The sequence below is a fragment of the Erpetoichthys calabaricus genome, chromosome 11 (assembly GCF_900747795.2).
Source record: "Erpetoichthys calabaricus chromosome 11, fErpCal1.3, whole genome shotgun sequence".
Classification (NCBI taxonomy): domain Eukaryota; kingdom Metazoa; phylum Chordata; class Cladistia; order Polypteriformes; family Polypteridae; genus Erpetoichthys; species Erpetoichthys calabaricus.
In genome coordinates this window covers 48589822-48614933 of record NC_041404.2, presented here as the reverse complement: position 1 = coordinate 48614933, position 25112 = coordinate 48589822, and the positions used below count along the sequence as shown (strand labels likewise).

General features: G+C 40.8%; 1 protein-coding gene across 5 annotated transcripts in view; it reads left to right on the top strand.

Annotated features, from left to right (window-relative positions):
* tenm2b (teneurin transmembrane protein 2b) overlaps positions 1 to 25112 on the top strand; it is a 1820998-nt gene that overhangs the window by 1329633 nt on the left and 466253 nt on the right. For all 5 annotated transcript variants that reach the window (XM_051934201.1, XM_051934200.1, XM_051934199.1 and 2 more), the window contains one exon: positions 4421 to 4659. In XM_051934201.1, the coding sequence (XP_051790161.1) occupies positions 4421 to 4659 (239 nt within the window). The remainder of the gene's footprint in view (positions 1 to 4420; positions 4660 to 25112) is intronic.

The window sequence follows — 25112 nt, the reverse complement described above, 5'->3', positions numbered from 1 at the left end:
GTTGTCACCCGTCGCATGGCTGTACTCGGGTGCTGATCTGGGATCATGAGTTGGTTTGTCATGTGGTGGGTGCGTCAATGCGCTGTATCAGCGTGTGCCCCTAACCTCTCTCTCACTGCTCATTTGTCCCGATGATAACCGTGTCTCTGGTTGAAAGGACAGAAATCAGCGGCGTAACTTCCCGATGCTTCTGGCTTTCACCACCCAACATTATATGTCCACTTAAAGAAGATTCATGGACCCATATGTCCTGCTTTGTCCCTGTCAGCATTTCTGTAGCTAACTCCTCGTCCACCTTTCTCAGCCAGGTTTGGGTCTGGCTGTGGTGGGGTTGAAGAAAATCACTAAAGTCACTAAAATTAAAACTTGCATTGAGTCATGTGACTTGAGTAATGGCATTTAGCAGCTGTCACCAATGTGGCCACAGACATGCAGAAAACACACAAAGTGGCGGGTGTTAGTGGAGAAAGAAAAGCAGCAATGATGTCACCATCACAATGGAAAGATATTTGAACATTGTCAAAAATGAATGAAATGTGCATAAAAAGTGCAAAAGCGGGTTAAAGGAGTTCAAAATCTGTTGTCCCAGCACTAGCCCCTTTCAAACCACATTTCTCAGTCTCTGTTAAACTCTCTTTGGTCACAAAATTATTACACCGAAAAACCAAAAAAGTATGTGAAGTGTGTTGGCAAATGGTCGAATGGATAGGTAGATAATAGTCGGTTAGACAACAGGCATCCCCTTCCTCAAATTAAAGTAACACATCCAACCGAACAAAGCCTTTTTTTTTTTTTTTTTTTTGTCTTCTGGCCTTTCTCTCACGAGGGGAACCAAAGCTGTCATTTCCTGAGCTGCCTGAAATGCAATCTAATGCTCATGTCGTTTCTCGTACGTTCAGACTCTCCATTTCCCAAGGGGGATTGGAAAGGAAATTGATCTTTGGAGGCAAACTTTCAGATTTGATTACATTTTTGATGTATGGGGAAGCGATTTCATCCTGGTGTTGTGTCCTCTGTGGTCGAGTGTGCGGTGTGCTCAACTGGCATCGCAGGAGTAGAAATTGAGGCCTGTGTCACAAAGTGACTTATCCAGTCTCTTTCTGCGGGATGATGTAATGAGGAAACGTGAACAAAAATTCAACAAAATACAGTAAGGTTGGATTTTACTTGCTCAGTGATATTGGATGAGATCTCGGTGGATGAACAGCACCTGTCGGTTTTCATGGGCAGGTTCATCGACCTACAGCTTGGGGCTCCGCCCACTGTGTTTATTGTGGCTAACCAATGATTAGTGAGGGGGTGGGCCAGTCTGTGCCTGCAGACTGTCAGGAGGAGGTGCCGGTCATGACCTCCATGAGTGTGTGGCCAACAGAGGGAAACCAAAAGTCTTTCTCTTTATATTTTTTAATGACAGTAGGAACCTTTCACTGATAATTTCTTATTTCTTTGGTGAAGATGGGAATCAATTCACGAGCACGAACTAATCGATTCAGTAGAGCTCAACGGGAGTGCTGAAGCATATGGGTGATTCTGTCAGCCCTTTTTTTTTTGGTTAGATGTCAAGCCCGTGGTATTTGTAAGGTTTGACTAAGTCAGTTGGTTTTAATTAAAGCATGGTGTGATTGCTAATCCCACACTGGTGAGAGATGTGTATATGAATGCAGTACTGCTGCTCGCCTGATGCAGTAACTACCAGTTAGGTGGCAGTGTGGTAATTACTGGGAGTCTGCTGGAGATAAGAATGATGGAAAGGAGCATGTTATTACTAAAAAGGGCGTTCGGGAAGCTCTTACTGTGCCTGGTCCTTCAGAGCAACCTAATTGGTCAGTTGGGCTTTATTATGATTGGTCAGTTTGGCTTTGGTGATGTGATCAAAAGAGAAAATGTGAGTGTGGGGACACACAAGGAGGCGTAAGAGGCACTCTGAGACTTGCCTTCAAAGACAGAACATATAAAAGTAGGCATGAGGAGGAAGCAGGTCCACAAAATTGCAGAGTCTGAGAAGCAGACTTTATGAGAACACACTCGAGAGAGAAAGCGCCAGTTAAGAGATGTTCATACACGCAAATACAGAAGAAGGGTACTGTAGGCAGAAGATAGCAAATATATTTTACATTTATTCTATTAACTGCCTAAATAAATATATATATATATATATGTATAGCAGATTCCAAAAATGGGAAGCTGGCAAAATAATCAGATAGGACTGGCGAGCTGTGTTGAGCTGAATGGCTTGTTCTTGTCTAGAAAATACAGCAGAAAAGCCCCACCAGAAGATGGACAAACAGAAACCTTCAACTTGTATAAACAGGGAAAACAAGGGATCTTTATAAATGAAGAATTTCTCTCTATTATTATAAAAGAAAATCTTGAGATGAGACTTTTGCCAAGAGATTTTTTCAAGTCCCACCCTCCTCTCAACCATTCCAAGTTAACGGCCCACACCCACGGTCCTCTCACCTCTCATTCGTGTGAATGCTTTTGTCAGACACAGTTCCTGCGCTCTCAGCTCTTATAAGTTTTTACGTTTTCCTCACTTTAAGTTCCCAATAAAAGAAGACGTATAATGTCCAAAGCTTATTGGAGAATTTCATCACGAAGGGTTATCAACAGAAAAAATGAGTACACAGGCAATCCTAGCACCGAGAAACGAGGAAGTCAAACAAATTAACGCGGAAATTGTCAATCGGTTACACTGCAAATTGGTTAAATGCGCATCAATAGACTATGCTCAAACAGTTGGTGGAATCAATATCTACAACTGTTAACAACGTCCGGTCTTCCACCGGGCGAACTACTGTTGAAAGAAGGATGTATCGTAATGTTATTGCGTAATTTATGTCTGAGTGATGGGCTATGCGATAGGCAAGATTAGTTGTATTCAAAATTGGTCGAACAATTCTGACATGTCAAATTTTAACAGGCGACAAGAAAGGTAATGTAGTACATCTTCCGCAGATAACATTAGACACCAAAGGAGATCTTGATATGCCATTCAAATCAAAACGTTAACAGTTTCCTGTTAGAATAGCTTTTGCTATGACAATCGGTCGGTTTATTTATTAAAGAGAAAGAAACGATTTTCACTTACGGGCAGTTATACGTTGTGTTGTAATGATGAAAGTCCAAACACGGAATCAAAATTCAATGCGATATTGGCGAAAAGTTAACTCAAAAAATTGTTTTTACTGAAGTTTTATAGTAAAAGTGTAAGTTTAAAAAGTATTTGCGTGTTAATGTCAAAGCCAAACAGAATGAAAATGTATAACACAACAAATAACTCTAATGCAACATGAAACATAATTTTCTTTCAATTTATTACGTTTTATTATTTTTAACTATGGTTAATTGCTTGCTGTAATGTAAAACAGTTAGTTCTATTATGCATATGGAACAATTCCCATGAAAATAACAATCTGTTTAAATTGTACGTCCGCATCCCCATACGTGAGCGGCAGATCCACAAAGTGGTTAGTGCGTAGCCCCCACCTGGGGGTTGGCAAGTGAAACAAGCAGGAGGCAGAGCCCCCTAGTAATATATAATGTGCTTGTCTGTGTGAAGGAGGGGGTAACCAAACAGGAATATTTTGGGGTGCCAACAGGGCCCTCTCTATTTGCTGATAGGGTCCAAACAAAAACAATGCTAGATGGCATGAGAAAAAACATCAAAAGTAAATGCCATGTAGTGGGGTGGGCTTTAAGTGTTTTGATTATGCTGATGGGTTGACTGACTTGGAGCTCCTTTTGTCAACTCATCAGGAAGTGATAATGACGCCTCCTTCTGGGCGTGTGTACTTTTGACCAGAAGGGGTAAGGTCAGTTGCCCTCACTGGGTGGGATTGTAGAGGAAGGAAGCAGTGCCTCCTGTCGGCCCAGCAGGGTGTTATCACAATACTGGCATGTGTGACATTTATAATATTTAGACATTTAAACATTTGGACATGAACCTATGCATATGCAGGCTTAAGAAGAAGAACATCTAAAAAATAAAAAAGAGTTTATGACTGACACCCTCCAAACCTCACCTTATTGATCCACCTCCACTTCCTCATTTGCTATATAATGTCTTTGATTCCTGTATGTCTAATCATTTCCCTGTGATGATGGCACCAGGTTTGTTGTCAAAATCTTAGGAATGAAAAACTATTTTAAGATACATGATTCATTTTCTCCCTTTGTGGACTACTTGCTACAGTAAATATATATATATATAGTATATATATATATATATATATATATATATATATATATATATATATATATATATATATATATATACACACATACAGTACATATAATATATACACATTATTTACTGTATATATGTATGTGTGGGTGTATTTGTTTTCCAGTTATTCTTTTTGGTTTTAGCTTTTGTGTAAGATTTTGACCTGTATGTGTGTTCTTGTCTTTTCACCAGGCACTTCCTCTTTAAGACGTCTTCAGGGACGACGCCTCTGTTCAGCAGCTCGTCCCCTGGCTATCCTCTGACTTCTGGGACAGTGTACTCCCCGCCGCCACGACTCCTGCCCAGAAACACCTTCTCCCGAAATGCATTCAAGCTAAAGAAACCATCCAAGTACTGCAGTTGGAAATGCGCTGCCCTCTCGGCCATTGCTGCCGCCATTGTGCTGGCTATTTTGCTTTCATACTTCATAGGTAAAAAAATATTCTTTTCAGTCTGCATTGAATGTACTGTAAAAGCTAATTTTATTGTAAGATTTGAAAGGCAGCTTTCTTCTGTGATGTCACATACTACTATATTTCTGAAAACAAGTATATATACACATAGGAGTTATTTATACACTCATTTTTGTAACTGCTGCAGGGCACTTAGCAATCCCATGCACATGTAAGCACTATACATTTATTAAGACAGCCGTGCTGGGCTTTACTGAAATAAAGAGCTTTTGGCTATCAATGACATCACCTTTAGCTGTACGCCTTATTCTTGGCTAGTTGTCTCCGTCTGAAGTGTCTGCATCTTCTCATCTGACTCTTTCATATTATGATGAGCTAACCTGGAGGACCCCACTTAGATAGTAAATGTGTTTTTTTTTTCTTTTTGAAACATGGGTACTACATCTAAAGTGAATGTTTTATGAGATGAAGAGATGACTTCACAGAAATCAGGGAGTGCTGTGCAGCTACTGTATGTCATGTAAAGTGTCAGAAAAGATGTCAATGTATGTATATACAGTAGTATCCTGTGAGTCTATCTATCTATCTATCTATCTATCTATCTATCTATCTATCTATCTATCTATCTATTATATTGTGCCTTTCACATCTATCTGTTGTGGAAGAAACCCCCTGAGGAAGACAGGAATAGTTAAATCAATTAGATTTTGATTCAGTCACAGATGAGTGCATGGATTCTACGTTGCAAGGCAGAAGAGCAAAGTTCTATTTTTCGATTGGCTTTTTATAATTTCTTCTTCCTCTCCCTTCCCTTTACTTAATCAAAAGCATAATATCGTTTACTTAAACGTTTTATTTAATTACACTAATGGGCCATCTGTTCTTATTTTTTTGTACTTGTCAGATAGACCCTAAAGAAGGAAATAGGTCATCTTTCCTGTATCAAATAGATGCGTTCCTAAAAAACTGGAAATTGTCCTAGGTCAGCTTACTGCACCCTGTCTTATAACAGACACCTGTATGAATAACCAGCCGTTAGAGCAAAACAGCTTTTAATCCTTTATAGCTTGCAAGTAGTTTTTTCTTTTTTTCTATCTATCTATCTATCTATCTATCTATCTATCTATCTATCTATCTATCTATCTATCTATCTATCTATCTATCTATCTATCTATCTATCTATCTATCTATCTATCTATCTATCTATCTATCTATCTATCATGATTCAAGTGCATTCCCAATAACAAAAGGGTGTGAGGCCACTAAAAGGCCCTTCCACCAGTCCTCACCCCAAATTCACCTGGCAGGCTGTGTTCAACACAGGCCTAAAACCGAGCACTGACTTTAAAATTTCAAAATACTTTAATGTCCCAAAGTACTACAAAATGTCCTTTGAGGGAGAGGGTAAACCTAAAAAACTCTGGCTTAATGTTGAGGCAAGTGATAATCATTATAGATAAAGATGTTTATGTGAAAGTGCCAAAACGAAGCACACATGGCGAAAAGGCAAAAAAGGATTTGCTTAAAGGCATATTATGCACCAAACTAGTTCCAATATGTAATCCAGCAATTCTTCTTTTTTCACCTCAGCATAAGGGCAAAGGGAGGTCCTAGCAACTATGACATCAGTGTGGTGACACCTCCCGAGATTCCACCCATAAAGTACAAGGAAAGTAGAAACATTTAAAAAGTACAGGATATAAATTCTAAACTATTTAAAAGATGAAAATATGAAAAAGACTTCAAACACAGCAGTTAAAAGGGTAATTATTACAAGGCTGAGAAGAAACCTTGGCTATAATACAATTGTATCTATTTATCATTCTGTTATATGGCACCTTTCCTGTCTATCTATCTATCTGTCTATTGTTGCAATAACGAGACATTACACAGATAAAGGTTTGGGGCAGCCACCCGTATAATGTGGTATCCTGGCTGCAAAGTCATTTGTTCAATATAGAGCACTGATGTGCCTACAACAAAGTCCAAAACAAGACTGACACATAGGGGAAACGGTTAGACTTTTAAAGGGGAAGACAGGAAGTGAGATCATATGGGTCTGGCTCAGGTTCGTCTGCCATTGGTTCCAGCCCGGAGGTGACATCACAGGGGCCGGAGCCGGTAAGGTCTTCTTCCATTGGCTCGGTCCCAGAAGTGTTGTCATGAGAGCCAGGTGAGATCTCCCGGGAATGGTCTACAGGCAAGGGAAAAAAAGAATCAGTGCACTCTGCCACACTCAGCCTCAGAACTGCCTTCCCTCGAATCCTTTAGATGCCTCCCATGCGCACGTGTGTGACACTATCTATCTATCTATCTATCTATCTATCTATCTATCTATCTATCTATCTATCTATCTATCTATCTATTATATAGTGCCTTTCTTATCTTGAAATTATACTGATTATAATACTCTGGTGTAATAATTTCTATCTTTCCCACTCACTGATGGCACCTGAATCAGTTCTTGATGCCTGGCTCTTGTGTAGAAGCCCTGTAAATAGGCTTCATTAAGTCAGAGGGTCACCAAAGGGTCCTGAGTTCAGATGGTCTCAGGTGTTTGTAAGAGACTCCAGTTGGTTAATGGGTTATAAATGACGGCTGTTCTGCAAGTGCATCCTGAGCTCGCATCTTAGAGACAAAGTACAAAAGGAAGAAAGAGCAGCCAGAGAAATCAGTGAGAGAAGGAGTTCGGGCAGAAGAGTAGCACTGGTGCTCACTCGTGAATTGGGTAGGTCGTTTCCCACAGTCAGTACATGTTTCTGTCTGCTGTGAACACAAGCCTGGTGGGCTGAGCAGTGCGTGTTTGTGTGTTCTTTTCTGCTGTTCATTCACTTTACTCTTAGTCTCCCACTATACCGTATAAGTAAGGGGAACATTGACATGACCCACTCTGGAACACACGCACACACACACACTCGGATCCCTATTTCTGAAGCAAATTAGTAGCCTCTCTACATTACAGTCTTACACTTTAGACCACACTATCCAGTCTCAGTGGGTATCTAATATAACTTGGCTGACACTCACCAACCAAAGGCCAGCAGAATCACCCGTTGATATCATTGCAACATGTCAAGTATCTTTGTCGGTGCCTGCCTAACCCATAATCTGCACTATTTTCATGAGTTGCTTGTATGTATGTACAGTATATATACTATATGTGCCAAACATATGTGGACACCCCTCCATTTTATTGTATTCAGGCATTTTAGCCACACTCCTTGTTAACTGGTGCCTAAAATCAATCACACAAACATGCAATCTGCATTGACAAACACTGGCAGTAAAACTGGTCATACCGAAGAGCTCACTGACTTTAAACATGGCACTGTTATAGAATGCCATCTTTGCCACAAGGCAGTATGTGAAGTTTCTCACTAGTTGGAGTGATATAACCTAACATTTTTTTTTTGCCTAAGATTTGCACTGAGTGTGACGAGGATGGACAGGATTAGAAATGAGTACATTAGAGGGTCAGCTCAAGTTGGACGGTTGGGAGACAAAGTCAGAGAGGTGAGATTGTGTTGGTTTGGACATGTGCAGAGGAGAGATTCTGGGTATATTGGGAGAAGGATGCTAAGGATAGAGCTGATAAGTAAGGGGAGAAGAGGAAGGACTAAGCGAAGGTTTATGGATGTGGTGTGAGAGGACATGCAGGTGATGGGTGTAACAGAACAAGATACAGAGGACAGAAAGATATGGAAGAAGATGATCCACTGTGGCAACCCCTAACGGGAGCAGCCAAAAGGAGAAGAAGAAGAATTGCTTCTGTGCATTGCTTAGTTGATGAAAACGTTGTGTCAACATAAACCCCTAAACTCTTTTCAGAGGTTGCTTCCTGTCCCATCTTGTATTTATAACTGATGTTTCTTTGCCCACGTGTAGCTTTGCACTTTTCTACATTAGACTCCATTTTCCAAGTGTTCATCCAGTTCTGAAGGTTGTTCAGGTCCTCCTCAGTGTCTGTCATCCCTCCAATTTTACTAATGCGCTAGTTTACTAACTATAACAGAATCAATCATGTTAATATAAATCAGAAAAAGTAACGAGGGCCCAGGGACAGACCCCTGAGGGACTCCACTGATGAGCTTACTCCATGTGGGGCATTCTTCTTTGTACTCTTTATCTCTTGCCATTTGACCGATTTGAGGTCCAATTTTGTAGGTTACATCTGATGCCTACGGCTTCTAGTTTCAGAATTAATCTTTGGTATGGGTCACAAGTATCAAATGCTTGTTGACTGTCAAAGTAAATTATGTCATATGCTTTGAAAATAAAATAGAGAGCAAAAGTCTGGATATAAAAAGCATACTGAAAAAATCAGCATTGTCTTGAGTGGATGTTGTCCTTGGTGGCTTTTTGACGTAGCAGTCTGCATTATGGATGTCCAGATCAGATGGTCTCGTGTATTGATCTCTGAAATCTCTACTTGTGACGTTCCGCACTCGTCGCCTCCTCAGGTTTTGGACGAGCCATATTCATGTTAAAATTTCAGAGACATGTGACATTGCACACATGTGATTGGCTGGCTGTCCTTAAAATGAACGACTCTGCTCAAAGTGTTTTACTGTGCCTGCATACTACTTTCATTTCCAAAACTATAAACTAATTGAAACAACTCCTTGTCCTGTTGTGTCCGTACTTATTTTCCTTTCCCTTTACCATTAAGTTATAAACCAACTGAAATCGATGCATGAATGTCATAAATTACTAATGCGATACAGGAATATTTACAAGAAAGGATGCTTGCAGTGTTAATTGTGCCTACTGTTCCAGTCCAGTAAGTTCAGTTCATCCTGATTTGTTTGAGCAAAATATTAAAGCTTAAAGGTGAAGGTTTTACACTCTAGGTCAGCTTGCTACTATGTGATTGAGCTTGGCACCTTAACCACTGGGCCACACTGCCCGTCTCTGCTGTTATTGTGTGGTAGAATGAGAAGGAAATTCAGAATCAGTGAGGAATGGCCTCCTTTCAAAGTCTTTCACACAATTTTTGTGCCTGTTCTTGTAGTCCTGGGTGATGACAATGTGATCTGTCATTTGTGTCATCATGAAATAATTGTTTTGATCTGAGATCTGCTGAATAGGCGCTGGGGATTCTGGGTAGTTTAGTGCAATTAGAGGTAATCTTACTGCCCACCAGCTGCTGGTAAAATTGCCCACTTTTAAAGTCATGCACAACAGACGTTACGCTTTGCCGATGACTGACATGGCGGTACAGATCACCATTGGACTAAAACATGTCTTAGTGAGGGGGGTCCGAAATTTATTATTTTTTATTTTTTTTGTTTATTTATTTTCCCCCCTCGATGTTTGTTTGGAATTGCGACTTTGCCTCAAGGTCTTAAGCCGCTGAGTTTTGTCTTTTAAATCAACTTGTTTTTTGTGTGTGCCTCTTTCTTAACAGATTGCTTCCATACTCCACTCCCACTGTAGAGCCCAGGGTTAATGATAAGAATAGAGCAGAAGGAAAAGGATTTAAAATACAAATCGAATCTGGTTGTACATTATGAGCCGCTTGGCCCCACGAATGGAAGATGGAAGTAAAGCTCTTTTTGAATAAGAAAGCAGTGATGCAGTCGGAACAGAAAGGCTTTCCATTACATGTGAGATTACGCTTAGCTTCAGCTAGATGCCGTTTTTTTGTGGGCCCCAGCTGCAAGTATCTCTTTGTAATTCTAGCCATAAATTACCAGCAAACAAAGCGGCTTTAACAGCACTTTGCTTTTTGAGGAATCAAAAAAAAAAATAAAAAGCTGTTAGGATACAGAAGAGGAAGACTCTGAGGAATCACCAATTTTTTTTTTATTATAGTGATTGATATTAAATCTGTTTATTTTGCGCTTTTGGATCAAATTAAAGGGCGTTCCTGATTCATAAAATTCTATGTCACGCATGCGCTTCAGAGGATCGATCAGGGTATGTAATAAACCACGGGGACGAGAGGGGGCGCTGTCACTAACATTCTCTTCTCCTTTTCTCCCCGCAGCACCAACAAACCGCACAGTGGGGACACTTAACCCCGTCCCTTACAGTTCCCCTACTATAAGGGCTCGTTTATACTTCACGCTCAGAACGCGTACGCGCCCGCATCATGGCTGCCTTGCGTTCCCAGCGTTCATTTGATGCGTCCTCTGAGCAGGTCCTCAGAAATTGATGCGACGCGTGCGCGAGTTGCAATACCAGCAAAACGTCTTGGGGGGGCGCAGTGTGCTAAAAGCTGGAATGTGACGTCAGAGTCTCTGGTTACTATCTACACGTGACAGAAAGATGCTTTGTGGATCCTACGAGATCGGTGTGCGCGCTTCGATGTTTAATGAATGGTTCGAAGTGGTGAAGCAAAATGTCGACATACAGATGCATTGGTGGTGCTTTTATATTCATGCGTCGCATATTCCTGATCGTAATGACACGATAAATTTTAAATGTCTCACATGCCATCTTCATTCAGTGACATAGCTAGGATTTTCAGCGCCTAGGGACAACTGAAGATTTTGCGCCCCCTCCTGTTTGCCAAAATGCAATGGGGAACATCAACTCGGCGCCCCCTGGATGCTGCGCACGGGGAAAGTTGCCCCCACACCCCAGCTACGCCACTGTCTTCAGTGCCGTCTTTGTTTCTAGGGCTTCCTCCGGTACTGACAGCAGCGGCAAACAGCAATAGATCGCCACACTGAGCACATTAAATGTATGATATTCCAACTCTCTGCACATTTAGAATCCTTAGATTTATACTTGATATCACTTTCATGATGAAATGCATTGAAGTATGTATGTTACATTTTACAGATAAATTGGTAATTTCATTGAAATAATGAATACTGTTAATAATGACGCACATGGAGGTGACACGGTGGTGGAGCGGTAGGGCTGCTATCTTGCAGGGAGTCACGTCGCTGATATTCCCTGCCTGGAGTTTGCATGTTTTCCTGCTGGGTTTCCACAATGTGCTCCGGTTTCCTTCCAAAAATATGCAGATTTGTTGACGCTAAAATGACGCCAGCGTGTATGTGTGTGCTTGTATTCACCTTGCGATGAGGTGATGCCTCGTCCAGGGATTGTTTCAGCCTCATGCCCAATGCTTGCTGAAATGGACAAATCCCTGGACTGATGGATTTAAACATTAAACATCCTTTTCAGAGATATTGCGGTAAGGTGTCATCGGAGTTTAATGGGTGTTCCAGGCAATTCACAACACAGCGAAGCCGAACCTGTTCTCACCGTGATAATATCTCGCACTGCCACCTGCTGGATTCCTCCAGATTTACGTAAAGTATGCGCACGAGTATAAACAGTACAACGCTTGCGTAGCAGGAGCGTCCTCTGCAGCATGCGTCGCATGAAGTATAAATCAGGCCTAACTCTTTCAGGGCTAATGTCGAAACATAAGCCTGCACTTTTAGTTAGCTTGGTGGTATTTGTTGCAATACAAAAATATTTATTTATTAATTTTCAAACTTCTGTTAAAAGTGAAATGTCCCCCAGGGGACAAATAACGTTCTCTCTCTCTATCTAGATGTGAAAGGTGCCATATCAGATAAATATAAATAATGCCATGTCACATAGTTAAAGCAGGTGTGAAAGGCGCTTTATACTGTACAATACATCTAAAGACAGACATGTGTACGGTTGTGGTCTGATTGTCTCACTAATGCATATTTTATGCTGACGGCTTGCCTATTATCTCTGAACTGGACTATGACTTGTTGGACTCAGATTATGATAGAAGTGATCGAAAGAATGTGAGGTTCCAGCTTCAGCTGATTGGTCCCTAGCTAGTTGTGGTATTGACAATGTTTGCCAGGGAGGACTGCCACTTAAAAATCAGAATGTAATGCACTGCGACCGTGACTGCTGCTGCTGCCCCAGCCGCACAAAGACAGCCTGGCAGCAAGCCTGCCGCTCATTCTTGGCAAACTGGCAGCCACAGCATGCAGCAACAGACGTTTTTTATGTTGATTGCTGTGTGAAACCGTTGTTTTTTTGGAAAAAATATTCAGCCCTCAAAAAGCTAAGAAGTCTGGCTGCCTGGAAGGAGGCGGCTACTGTCAAATAAACCCCAAATCTGCAGTTAGAGAGATGAAACCATTTGTTTAAACTGAGCCTGAGGGTGAGAAGTATAAATGCAAGGAGGCGTTGTTTTTGTTGAACGTTTTCAGTTAATTAAACGGGACGACCCTTTTTTTTTTTTTTGGCATGACCTGTTCTCCCTACACCTGGCAACATCTTGAATGAGTGCTCTGGTAAGGAATGGCATGAAAAAGACTCAAATGAAAAAATGCTTCAATGAATATGTGGTGAAAGATTAAAAATCTTACCGCATGCCTCTTACTAGGTGCTAGTGATGAGCAAAACGATTCGCATGAAATTCGCAGCATAACTTCACACGAAACATTTGCCAAACAATGATGTTTTGCTTCCTGTGAAACTCTTGAAATTGACACAACATTAGAATAATGTCATAAGAACAAGCCATTCTTTCCAGCAAAGCTTGCCAATCCTATTCCTCATATTTCTCCAAAATAACATCAAGCTGAGTTTTGAGGGTCCCTAAAGTCCCGGGGCTTCATTTATAAAATTTTGCATGGAATCAAGCATGAAAATAGGTGCACAGCAAAATACAAAAACAAGAAAATGCATACAGACAAAATAAAAAAGATTTATAAAATCTGTCTTATGCACATTTCTGCACAATTTACCATTTAATAATAATAATTCTTTGTATTTATATAGCACTTTTCTCACTACTCACAGCGCTCAGCAATTGCAGGCTAAGGGCCTTGGTTAAGGGCCCAACAGAGCAGAGTCCCTTTTGGCATTTACGGGATTCGAACCGGCAACCTTCTGATTGCCAGTGCAGATCCCTAGCCTCAGAGCCACCACTCCACTTTTTGATATATTTTATATATTTTATAAATTTTTGATTTATAAATCAGAATCACCTTGCAAATGTGCAGACGTGAGGGCACCACGAATGCTGGTGTAAAACATTTATATGTGAGTGTGCTAATCAACCTCATGCATATGCAACCCTGATGCTGCAGAACTTCATTGGCTAGTAAAGCAGCCACCCACCTGATGCGTCTATTTGCCGCCACCTTCTTTCATCCAAGAATACCTGGCTGGGCTCCGCAACCGAGAACGCAAGATCACGTGCTGCATTTGGGGTGTCTGGAAATGGTGTAAGACACCATCGTCTGAGTGGGTAGCCACTATCACCTGGCACATGTAATGATGTGATCGCTGTTATGATGAATACTTCAGGCCGTATGAAACACTGAGGGTTCAACCAGCTATTTTACCAACAAGCAAGACACCATGTATGGACGGCACCATCATGTCTTTCAAAGAATCATGATTTGACCCAGGCGACTGAGACACAACACTTGTCAGTCACATCTTGGATGACTTGTGCATTAATAGAATCTAACTGCTTGTGGTTAACAAAAGCTGCTTCATTCTCACTAGGTGCCCTTATTACAACGTGAGTGCAGTCAAGTTCTCCAGTTATGGTAGCAAATTGCCTTTTTATGTTGGTAAAACATGTTTTGTGTTATGTACGGACACCCACAACATACGAAAACTGGATGCAGCTCCTCACCGGTCAGTTAATGGCTTCTAGCACAGTGGGCATGGCAGAGTGAAGCATGTCTGAGATACTGCTGATCTGTTTGACAGCTGACATAAACTGACAAAAAGCTAAATACATAGCATTGGCCTTCTTAAAAGGGAACTAAAATACAGTTTGAGCATCATATTCATCGTTTTCTGAGGTGTCATATGTTTGTCACATAATCACATATAATAATAACGGCTCAGTGATATGAATTATTATCAGGGCTATGGAGTCAGAGTCGGAGACAGTTTTGGGTACCTGGAGTCGGAGTCGGCAAAAATGTACCGACTCCGACTCCTATTATATTTAAATTGTAATGAAAAAAAATACAGCAAGTTCAAATGTCCCATTTCAAAAACAACAGTCATAATTAAGTACTTATCTGATGTAAGAATAAAGCCCAGTGCATAGTTTTGTTACTACTAGCTGAGCTATTACTGTATACAACCTAACATTCACATATTGTAATCTGGATTATGGTACATTACAAAAAGTGTTTTCATTTTATTTCAGATATAATGTGTTTAACAAGTTAATATACAAGTGTAATGATGTGAATTTCCCCTTGGGATTAATAAAGTATCTATCTATCTATCTATCTATCTATCTATCTATCTATCTATCTATCTATCTATCTATCTATCTATCTATCTATCTATCTATCTATCTATCTATCTATCTATCTAGGTGAAGGTGTGTGTTATGGCCTGATGTGTTTTCAGGGGTTCTTGTCTTTTGTTTAAACTGGCCAATATTTTAGAGAGTCAGCTTCCTAGCCAGTAGTTCTGTGGTTAAATGACGTGTATGTTGCCTTCCTTCAATCAACATGGCAAATATATTAGCATATTAAATACTGAGGAGTCGGAGTCAGAAGTACTGGAAACTAAGGAGTCAGAGTCGAAGGATTAATCTACTGACTCCACAGCCCTGATTATAATACACATGGTTTGGCTGCATTTCTCTGCTTGATCATTTCCCAGTTTGTCCTAAAATGTTGCGTACGCGTGGGTCAGAGTTGCTGTAAATATACACACATCCCCCTGTCAAGTTTTCTTAATTCATAAATCCCAACGTTTTCATGGGAATTTACGTATGCACATTTTGAGCCTTTTTTATGTGTACGTAAGCTTTATAAGTGAGGCCCCTGCTCTCCGCTACACTGATTGGTTGCTTATTCCATGTGGCAACAGTTCTCTTTGAAAAGATAAATTTCGTAACATTTATGTGAACTCTGCCATTAACAAGTTTTCTAATGTGTCCCTGTGTTCTTGTTGAAGTAATTTTAAAGTAAAAGCCTGGATCCACTCTACTAATTCCTTTCTTAAGTCATCATTTAACCTGATTTCGGGTTGTGAGGTGTTAAAGCTTCACCTTGCAGTATTGTTCAGTTGCATTGCATAGCCCACTCATGCACGCACATGCAAAGCCATCTTGGAGGAAACTTTAACTCCTCTCTATTGTCCAGACTTGAACTGGTACTTCACATATTATAGACCTTGGCTCATATTCTTTATTTCATCCATTAATTTACCATAGAAAGAGGGCTGTGTCAGTCTCTTGACCTCAGAATCCATGGGATTCATATGGACGTAAGACATATTTTTCCTCCTATTCATCTAAATTGTCAAAAATAACATCAAGTCAAGATTTGAAGGGCCATAAAACCCTGCTGTCGACCACGCTGCTTGATCAGTTTTCCATGTGTCTAAGATTCTTTGCTTGAAGAAAAACTTTCTATCATTAAGAAGGCTAGCAGAATGTTGGGTTATATGACGCCCTGATATGTAAAGAACAAGTCCAAGGAGGTCCTGCTCAAGCTTACTACACACTGGTGAGACTTCATCTGGAGTACTGGGTGCAGTTTTGGGCTTCAAAAAGGACACCGCAGCACAGGAAAGAGCAACTAGGCTGATTCAAGAACTACAGGGGATGAGTTATGAGGAAAGATTACAATCAAAAGAAGCTTAAGAGGAGACATGATTGAAGTGTTTAATACTAGAATTCCCAAAGCCTGCAAAAATTTGCATTCTCCTTGAAAAAGCCAACTTTCCCCGCACACACATACACACAAGGAAAATCGTATGTGCTTATCAGCATAGCAACTGTCCGCTGATAACCGCTTTTGTTTTGCAAAATGTGTCAATTTGAAGAGCTGAACCTGCGCTCACCCATCCCTGATTCAGCCAGCCGTTTACCCCTCCTGACACTAGCACTCTCTGTTTAGCACTGCCAGCTCGATCCTCTCACAGCTCACGTCTGCGTTGAAGATTTTATATGGCAAAGACTTGGAAGGAGGTATATAAGTAATGATATATCGTTATCTGAAATACATACTTTTCATGTTCAATCTTGGTAGACAACAAGGCATATGTATCTGTTTATTATATCAAATATAACCACATGAATGTGAATTTTTACTTTATTGACAGTCACGCTACTGTGATGTCAGCCAGCACACAGACATACAGTGGGTACGGAAAGTATTCAGACCCCCTTCAATTTTTCACTCTTTGTTATATTGCAGCCATTTGCTAAAATCATTTAAATTAATTTTTTTCCTCATTAATGTACACACAGCACCCCATATTGACAGACAAAAAAAAGAATTTTTGAAATTGTTGCAGATTTATTAAAAAAGAAAAACTGAAATATCACATGGTCCTAAGTATTCAGACCCTTTGCTGTAACACTCATATATTTAACTCCAGTGCTTTCCATTTCTTCTGATCATCCTTGAGATCACCTTCATTTGAGTCCAGCTGTGTTTGATTATACTGATTGGACTTGATTAGGAAAGCCACACACCTGTCTATATAAGACCTTACAGCTCACAATGCATGTCAGAGCAAATGAGAATCATGAGGTCAAAGGAACTGCCTGAAGAGCTCAGAGACAGAATTGTGGCAAGGCACAGATCTGGCCAAGGTTACAAAAAAATTTCTGCTGCACCTTAAGGTTCCCAAGAGCACAGTGGCCTCCATAATCCTAAAATGAAAGACGATTGGGACGACCAGAACCCTTCCTAGAGCTGGCCGTCTGGCCAAGCTGAGCTACCAGGGGAGAAGAGCCTTGGTGAGAGAGGTAAAGAAGAACCCAAACATCTTTGGCTGAGCTCCAGAGATGCAGTCAGGAGATGGGAGAAAGTTGTAGAAAGTCAACCATCACTGCAGCCCTCCACCAGTCAGGGCTTTATGGCAGAGTGGCCTGTCGGAAGCCTCTCCTCAGTGCAAGACACATGACAGCCCGCATGGAGTTTGCTAAAAGACACCTGAAGGACTCTGAGATGGTGAGAAATAAGATTCTCTGGTCTGATGAGACCAAGATAGAACTTTTTGGCCTTAATTCTAAGCGGTATGTGTGGAGACAACCAGGCACTGCTCATCACTTGTCCAATACAGTCCCCACAGTGAAGCATGGCGGTGGCAGCATCATGCTGTGGGGGTGTTTTTCAGCTGCAGGGACAGGACGACTGGTTGCAATCGAGGGAAAGATGAATGCGGCCAAGTACAGGGATATCCTGGACAAAAACCTTCTCCAGAGTGCTAAGGACCTCAGACTGGGCCGAAGGTTTACCTTCCAACAAGACAATGACCCTAAGCACACAGCTAAAATAACGAAGGAGTGGCTTCACAACAACTCTGTGACTGTTCTTGAATGGCCCAGCCAGAGCCCTGACTTAAACCCAATTGAGCATCTCTGGAGAGACCTAAAAATGGCTGTCCACCAACGTTTACCATCCAACCTGACAGAACTGGAGAGGATCTGCAAGGAGGAATGGCAGAGGATCCCCAAATCCACTTGTGAAAAACTTGTTGCATCTTTCCCAAGAAGACTCATGGCTGTATTAGCTCAAAAGGGCGCTTCTACTAAATACTGAGCAAAGGGTCTGAATACTTAGGACCATGTGATATTTCAGTTTTTCTTTTTTAATAAATCTGCAACAATTTCAAAAATTCTTTTTTTTGTCTGTCAATATGGGGTGCTGTGTGTACATTAATGAGGGAAAAAATTAATTTAAATGATTTTAGCAAATGGCTGCAATATGACAAAGAGTGAAAAATTGAAGGGGGTCTGAATATTTTCCGTACCCACTGTAAATTGTCGTTTAGCCTTAACTTTTGCAACAAACAAACCTACACAGACTGTTACACAAAAGACATTTGTTTATTATATTTAGTACTAGTCATCCCCCGCAGCTCCGCCCATGTATTAGTGAAACAGGACAGTGAGGAGGGCCCCACTCCTGATGTCACACTTCCCCCTCCCCTCGGCCCACAGCCTCTGTCTCGGATTAGCGCAAATATATCGTTCCTGCAAGCAATTCTTAGCACGATGAGAGAAATCACAAAATCAACTGGAATGTTCAAGCAAATTCTAGAAAAAAACCCGATCTAAATCTGTGAAGTAGTTCTCTCGTTCTCTAGCTAAGCCAGTGGTTCTCAAACTGTGGGGTGGGCCTAAAATACATCTATTGAAACCAAAACAAATTAACTTAAACTACATTCCGATACTAGAAAAATAAATATAGAGTTAGATAAATGTTGATAAAAGGTAAATAGGCATAATAAAATATGCATCTATGATATATCATTAATTAAAAAAGAACAAATTAGTATTTGTGGGCTCTTTTCAAAAAAATGTTAGGGGGGGCACGATTAAAACTGTTATGAAAACTCAGGTCGCAAATACTTATAGTAAAACGCTGAGCTCAGCGGAGGTAAGGAATGCCCCGAGGCTGGCGCGTGAATGAGGAGGGCCCCGCCAACCTTCCTCAGCCCGCTGCATGTCTCTCAGATTCACGCAAATAAATCGGTACCACATGCGAAGTATGATATTTAGCACAACGAGAAAGGTCGGAAAATCAACCAGAATGTTCAAGCAAATTCTAGAAAAAAACAATTTAAATCCTTGAAGTAGTTCTCTCGTGAAAAGTGAACAGACAGACAGACAGATGGATGTTGGATTTTATATATAAAAAGATAACTGCTTGAATGTGAAACACACATAAACACACACATGCATGCAAATGTCTTTATTTGGAAACAGTATTTGGACTTTACATTCACACTTACAAAACAAGTATGCTTTTATCCAAGAATAAAACTGAATAAAAAGAAATTCAAATGATGTGTTGCAGAACTGGATGAACACTTAGAAAACACAGTTAATTGTAGAAAAGTTCAAAGTGCTACACATTGCTCTCCAGATCCTATTCCAGCAGAACCAACACTAGCTATCCATTGCAGCCCACTTATGCACACATAAGGCCAGTTTAGAATCCACAGTTTGCTTGACATGCACGTGTTTTTGGAATTGCAAGTAAGCCTCATGCAAACACTAGGGAATCCATTCCCGGACGGGTTTATCTATTCCCGGGAATTCGGGAATCCCGCATGTCATTCCCGGGAGTCCGACACAGTGCACGGGCATCTTACATGTGAACGATTTTAGAACGAGCAACACTTATTTTTAATAAAACTACTGCAATATGTTGACACTAATAAAAGACTAACCTTATCTATAAGCCGTTCATGCTGTCATATAAGTACATGTATCTAGTTAGTTGCGGTAATAAGAGCGTAGAAAGCACAACGTGTTGAGCGAGCAGTCGTCCAGACAAGAGCGCACCTTCGTGCAGAAGTACGCCAGCTGCTGAGAAAGCACGCTCTGCCTCCACTGAAGTAGGCGGCACAGTCATCAGATACCAATACACTTGTTCTAAACAACGCCCGCGCTTGCCGTTGCTCTGAAACACCGGCATTTCAGCGTTTACTGATGCATTAGGTTTCTTGTCATCATTCTGTGATGGCAACTTTCTTAGCACAGATAATGCGGATGCAACAGACTGACGCATTGCAATTTCAAGTTGCTGTTCAAAGCAGTCAACAGCACAGACGTCAATGAACTCTGCCCCGTCCCGGCATTTGTGAGCTGCAGAGTGCAGACACCTCCCAGTCCACTGTGCTCAATCAGCCGGGAGATTGACTGCTGCTGGTCTGTTATTGACTGAATTATTCGGCAACACCCTACACCGTGGGCCAAAAAACCGTGCTACTTAATTGTTTTCAACTATAACTCTGTTATTTCTTGATCGATTTTTACACGCTATATATTCGAGCTTGGCCATTCCCTTTTTCCCGGGAATTACAGTAGTTTCATTCCCGGGAATGAAAAATGTCTGGGAATCCCTAGCAAACACTGGCTGTGATTTCGAGCCCATGAGGCAGCAGCACTAACCACTGCACCACCATGCTGCCCCTAAACATTAACATTACTAAAAATCTGTCTTGTGATGTTTTTTGAACATATGAGTGGTTGAATCTTCCCTTATGGACCATAGCCATTGTAAACCATCAGTTTGTTAAAAACATAAGAAGTCTGACAAATGAGAGGAGACCATTCCATCTGCCAAGCTCCTCTATACTACAAATGTTGGTTAATTACAGGTCATAATCCAATCAAAGTAAGAGCCTGTTCACCATGGCCAGACCCCCTAATCAGCTGACCACGCTGCTCAGTGTCTCATGTCCTGACCTGTAGTGTGTTCTTTTCCAAATCATGGTATCTAAATGTCTGACGTTGGCATAGCCTCCTATATCAAAGCAGCTTGAAACCCTGTCACCCCCATGACTCTCCAGTTTTTCTTGCTATGATCCCAAGTAAAATGAATGGCTTTGGAGTCTCCATGTGCCTGACCGTTCTTGTCTGCTTGGCTGTTCTTGTTCCGCCCGTTGGATGCCGGACTGGACTGACGGAGGCTCTCTTTAAGCTTTTAAAGCATTGTGGTGCCTGCTTGGTTTGATTTGAAGGCTTGCTGAGTGGTTGCTAGGAAACGGCCCGATCCGTTCTGATGCAAGGTGATGGATTCTGGCATCATTGCATTCTGGGGAGCAGAGGTTTGCTTTAAGGGTCTCCCGGGAGTCTTTTTAAGGGTGGTGACAATCAAGGCGTAAACAAGAGCAGAATTTTTTCCACTAATTGATGAAAAACATCTCAAAAGCAAAAGTCAAGTTGTATTGTGTGGGTTGCAAAATGTCTGCATAGCTTGTGGAAGATAGGGGGCGCTTGTGCTCTGAAACTCTGAAGACTAAAGAGTAATCGTAGTTGTATGAATATTGTCACATGCACAAAGTACAGGGTCTTCTCGCTTGCATGTCCTACCAACATGCCACGCGACGCAGCATTCTATGAATTTATAGATGAGCCTCTAAAGGTAGCAATCTTTCAGTTTAATTGTAACAGGTGTGGACGCTAGAGGTGCTGTTGCCCCGTTGAACCCACCAGACAGACGTCCAGGACACACGTTAAAAGCACCAAGAAGAATTCTTTATTAATATTCTTCAATAACAGTGCCCAAAGCACCGCACACCCCACAATTCTTAAATCAATAATTAATAATACAAATCAATAACAATACAATCCTCCAACTCCCAGCAGCTCTGTCACACTCCCACCCAACTCCGGCTCGATCTGCTGGGTTTTCCCATAATCCTTTTATAGTCCCTGACCCGGAAGTTTTCCATCTCCGGGTCAAACACCTTCTTCAGGTGTCCCGGAAGTACTGCGGGTTTCCGTCCTCCTGACTCCTAAGTACTTCTGGGTTAACGTCACTGTAATAGTCCTGTGGTTCTTGGTGAGCTCCCCCTGGCGGCACCCACGGTACCCAACAGGGCTGAAGAACCGGACTCCATGTCCCATGCTGCCCTGCGGGAATCCGGGTAACCATTTCCATCCAGGGGAGCTGCCAACTAGCGTCCCAGGGGATGTATTGCCCTAAAAAGGCTCTTTCTCTTGGTTGAGGGACGTCCCGGCCAGACTGAAACGCCGGCTGTCCATCACATAGGGTTAAGAGTATGTCAGGCGAGGAGTCCTGCATGCTCCGTTAAATGAACCAACGTTTTGTTTTAATAATTCTTTATGAATAGAAAAACAGCAGAAACAAAGTATCAAATGAACAAATGGAAAACAAATCTTTGAGCCCAGCTGTACAGCCTTTGCAGCCATGCCCTGTGGTTGAGGTTCCTTGTTATGATTTGAGCTCATTTTTTCGGTTATGACGTCATATATCTGAAAATAGTTTTTGTTGGTTAAAGAACCGCTTTTCAATTAGAGATTGTTTTGTCAATAGTTTTTTCTTTTTCGAATGCCGTCTTTGGTTTTTTTTGGGTGTTGCTACTTTGGGCAATAATCGTCATCGCCTTGCCATGCAACAACTCTTGGAGGTGCACAGAGCTGACGTTTCGCTGTAATTGAATTAAAGGCTTGCAGCGAACACTTGATGGTTGTGATATTTCACCTTGGGTTCCTCCCCTGTCTGGGGTTTGATTCCATGTTTGTTCATTTTTGATTCTTTTGTATTATTTTATTTGTTTTTGATTGTGTATATCTTTCATGTGCAGTCTTTTGTGTGTTGTCCTTCAAAAGGCAGGGCTACCTGCCAATCACCACCAGGAATGGCCCTCCGCCTATAAATCCAGCGGGTCTCCCACAGTTCCTGGTGGTTCTTTGTGAGCGCGCTCTGGAGTTGGTGAGTTTCTGTGTCTTTCTTTGTGTTGTTTGCCTTTGCCTAAAATTCAAGATTTATTTTTACAATCTTCTGCTATTGTGTTTTGACCTTGCTATCTGTTTTGGGACTTGTTTGCTTTGGATTGCCTTTGCTCAATTTGGCTTTTTGTGCTCCACATAGGTGTCTTGTGTGCCTCCGGGCCATTTGTGAAAATCTTTTTATTTTATAAAAATTCTACCTGGGGTTTTTGATGGGATTTTCCCCTCTAGTTCTGATTTTTGGAAGTGCATTTGAGACTCCTAGTTCATGACACTAGTCATCCGAGGTTGTGGTTAATTCAAATCTCTGTGTGTTGCTTTTTTTTTGTTTTAATTTAAAATTTCAGAGCTTTAATGCATAGTACTGCTGCTGTTGTATATATTGGTACTTTATAGTGTGTGTATTTATTTATTGTCTTATTTCCTTTTTTTTTTTTTTTGCTATTGCACAGTCATTGAACTTAGGAAACTAAGCATTTGACAATCCATTGTAATGAGTATAATTGTATGCAACAAATAACATTTAGATTTTTTAAATTTATGGCATACTAGTAAATTTGTGCTGGTAGGTGCTATATCATTCGCCCTGTAAAGTGGTTGGCAAATTGAAAATAAGATACTTTGCTGTAAATCACAACACATCCCAACTCTTGATAGCTGAAAGGTGATGACTGACTCTATAAACACCCTGAAGTCTGATTACATAAGAATATAATGCGCGTCTGTTAGACGTTTATACTGGGTACTGTGTGTCACAGAGCCAAGGCATTGATGATACTAGATTAGATTAGATTATTTATTTCTAAAAGTATTTCAACAGCTTTTTTACAGATGAAGTGATGTCAGAACTAACTTTGAGGTACAGCTGCGTATCATCAGAATAACAATGATAAACGACATCATGTTTGTAAAAAAAAAAAAAAAAAACTGTTTTTCTTTCTTTCTTTCTTTCTTTCTTTCTTTCTTTCTTTCTTTCTTTCTTTCTTTCTTTCTTTCTTTCTTTCTTTCAGAGAGCTTGCAAGGTGCTATGATATATACTTTCTTCTTCTATAATACGCTACCGTGGCTGTTCATTTGTCTGTCCAGAATTTTATTTTATTTTATTTTTTTTTTTTATTTATTAATTTTTATTGTAATCATTCCATACAAATAGATCAATTTATAACCAAACAAAATTGAAGACAAATCAAACCCCACCCCTGAGAAGGAGAGCTTAGCAAAAGGAGAATTGCTTAGGGCTCTTTGATAAGGCAACAATAAACAAAAGAAAGGGAGACATATATATAGGTAAATACGTGACGTCTACTATCCGCTTTCAGGGTGATGATTTTATTACTCTTTTTATTTTTATTTTATTTTATTGTAGAATCAACTCTCGGCAGCACACAGCAGGGCAGCCTTGCACCGCATGCGCATGGGCGCCGTTCTCATTCCCTACCACCTTCGCTAATCATTCTTGAGGCAGATTGAAGACTTAAGTGCCAGATTATGTGAAAGATTAAAGAAAAAGTACTAAGTAATTGCAACACAAAAACTAACTTAATCAATGTTAACGCAAAAAGATGCCGACGAAAGCAGAGAAGCAGCGGACCGCTAGGGTGGAGTAAAGAAGATCTGCTCAGGAAGCAACAAGCGCATCAACCACTGAGCAAACGAATGATAAACGTACAGAGAAAGAGGATGAAAACTAGGAAGTGTAGTCAAGTGTATTCACTGCATGTTATCGTGCAGTGCGCCATTACTAGTAGAATATAATACAGAATAATATACTTTATTCTGTACTCTACAAATCTCACCTGCAAGGCATAATACTCTTCAGAGACTGACTGTGTATGTATGCTGTTCAGTTTTCACTTTCAAGGTGCTATAATCCACTTAGCTCTGTATACTTACACATACCTCACTTGCAAGATGTTATAATACACTTTTGAGTATGGTTATGTGTACTCTACTTTACATGTCTTATTTGCAAGGTGCTCTAATACAGTTTTTTCTGTAAACTCTATGTACTGTATGTCACTTGCATGGCTCTACAATAGATTTGATTCTGAATGCTAATACATGCCTATACCTACAAGCCTCTATAGTACACTTTGGAGTTTGGTTGAGTATATTATATATATCGTACTTTCAAGGCTCTAAAATATATTTTGCATTTTGGTTGTGTATACTGTACATACTGTATCACTTGCAAGGCACTATAATGCCTATAATGGAGTTTGTGTATATTATACATATCTCACTTGCATGGTCAGTCAGGCAGTCATTTTCCAACCCGCTATATCCTAACACAGGGTCACTGGGGTCTGCT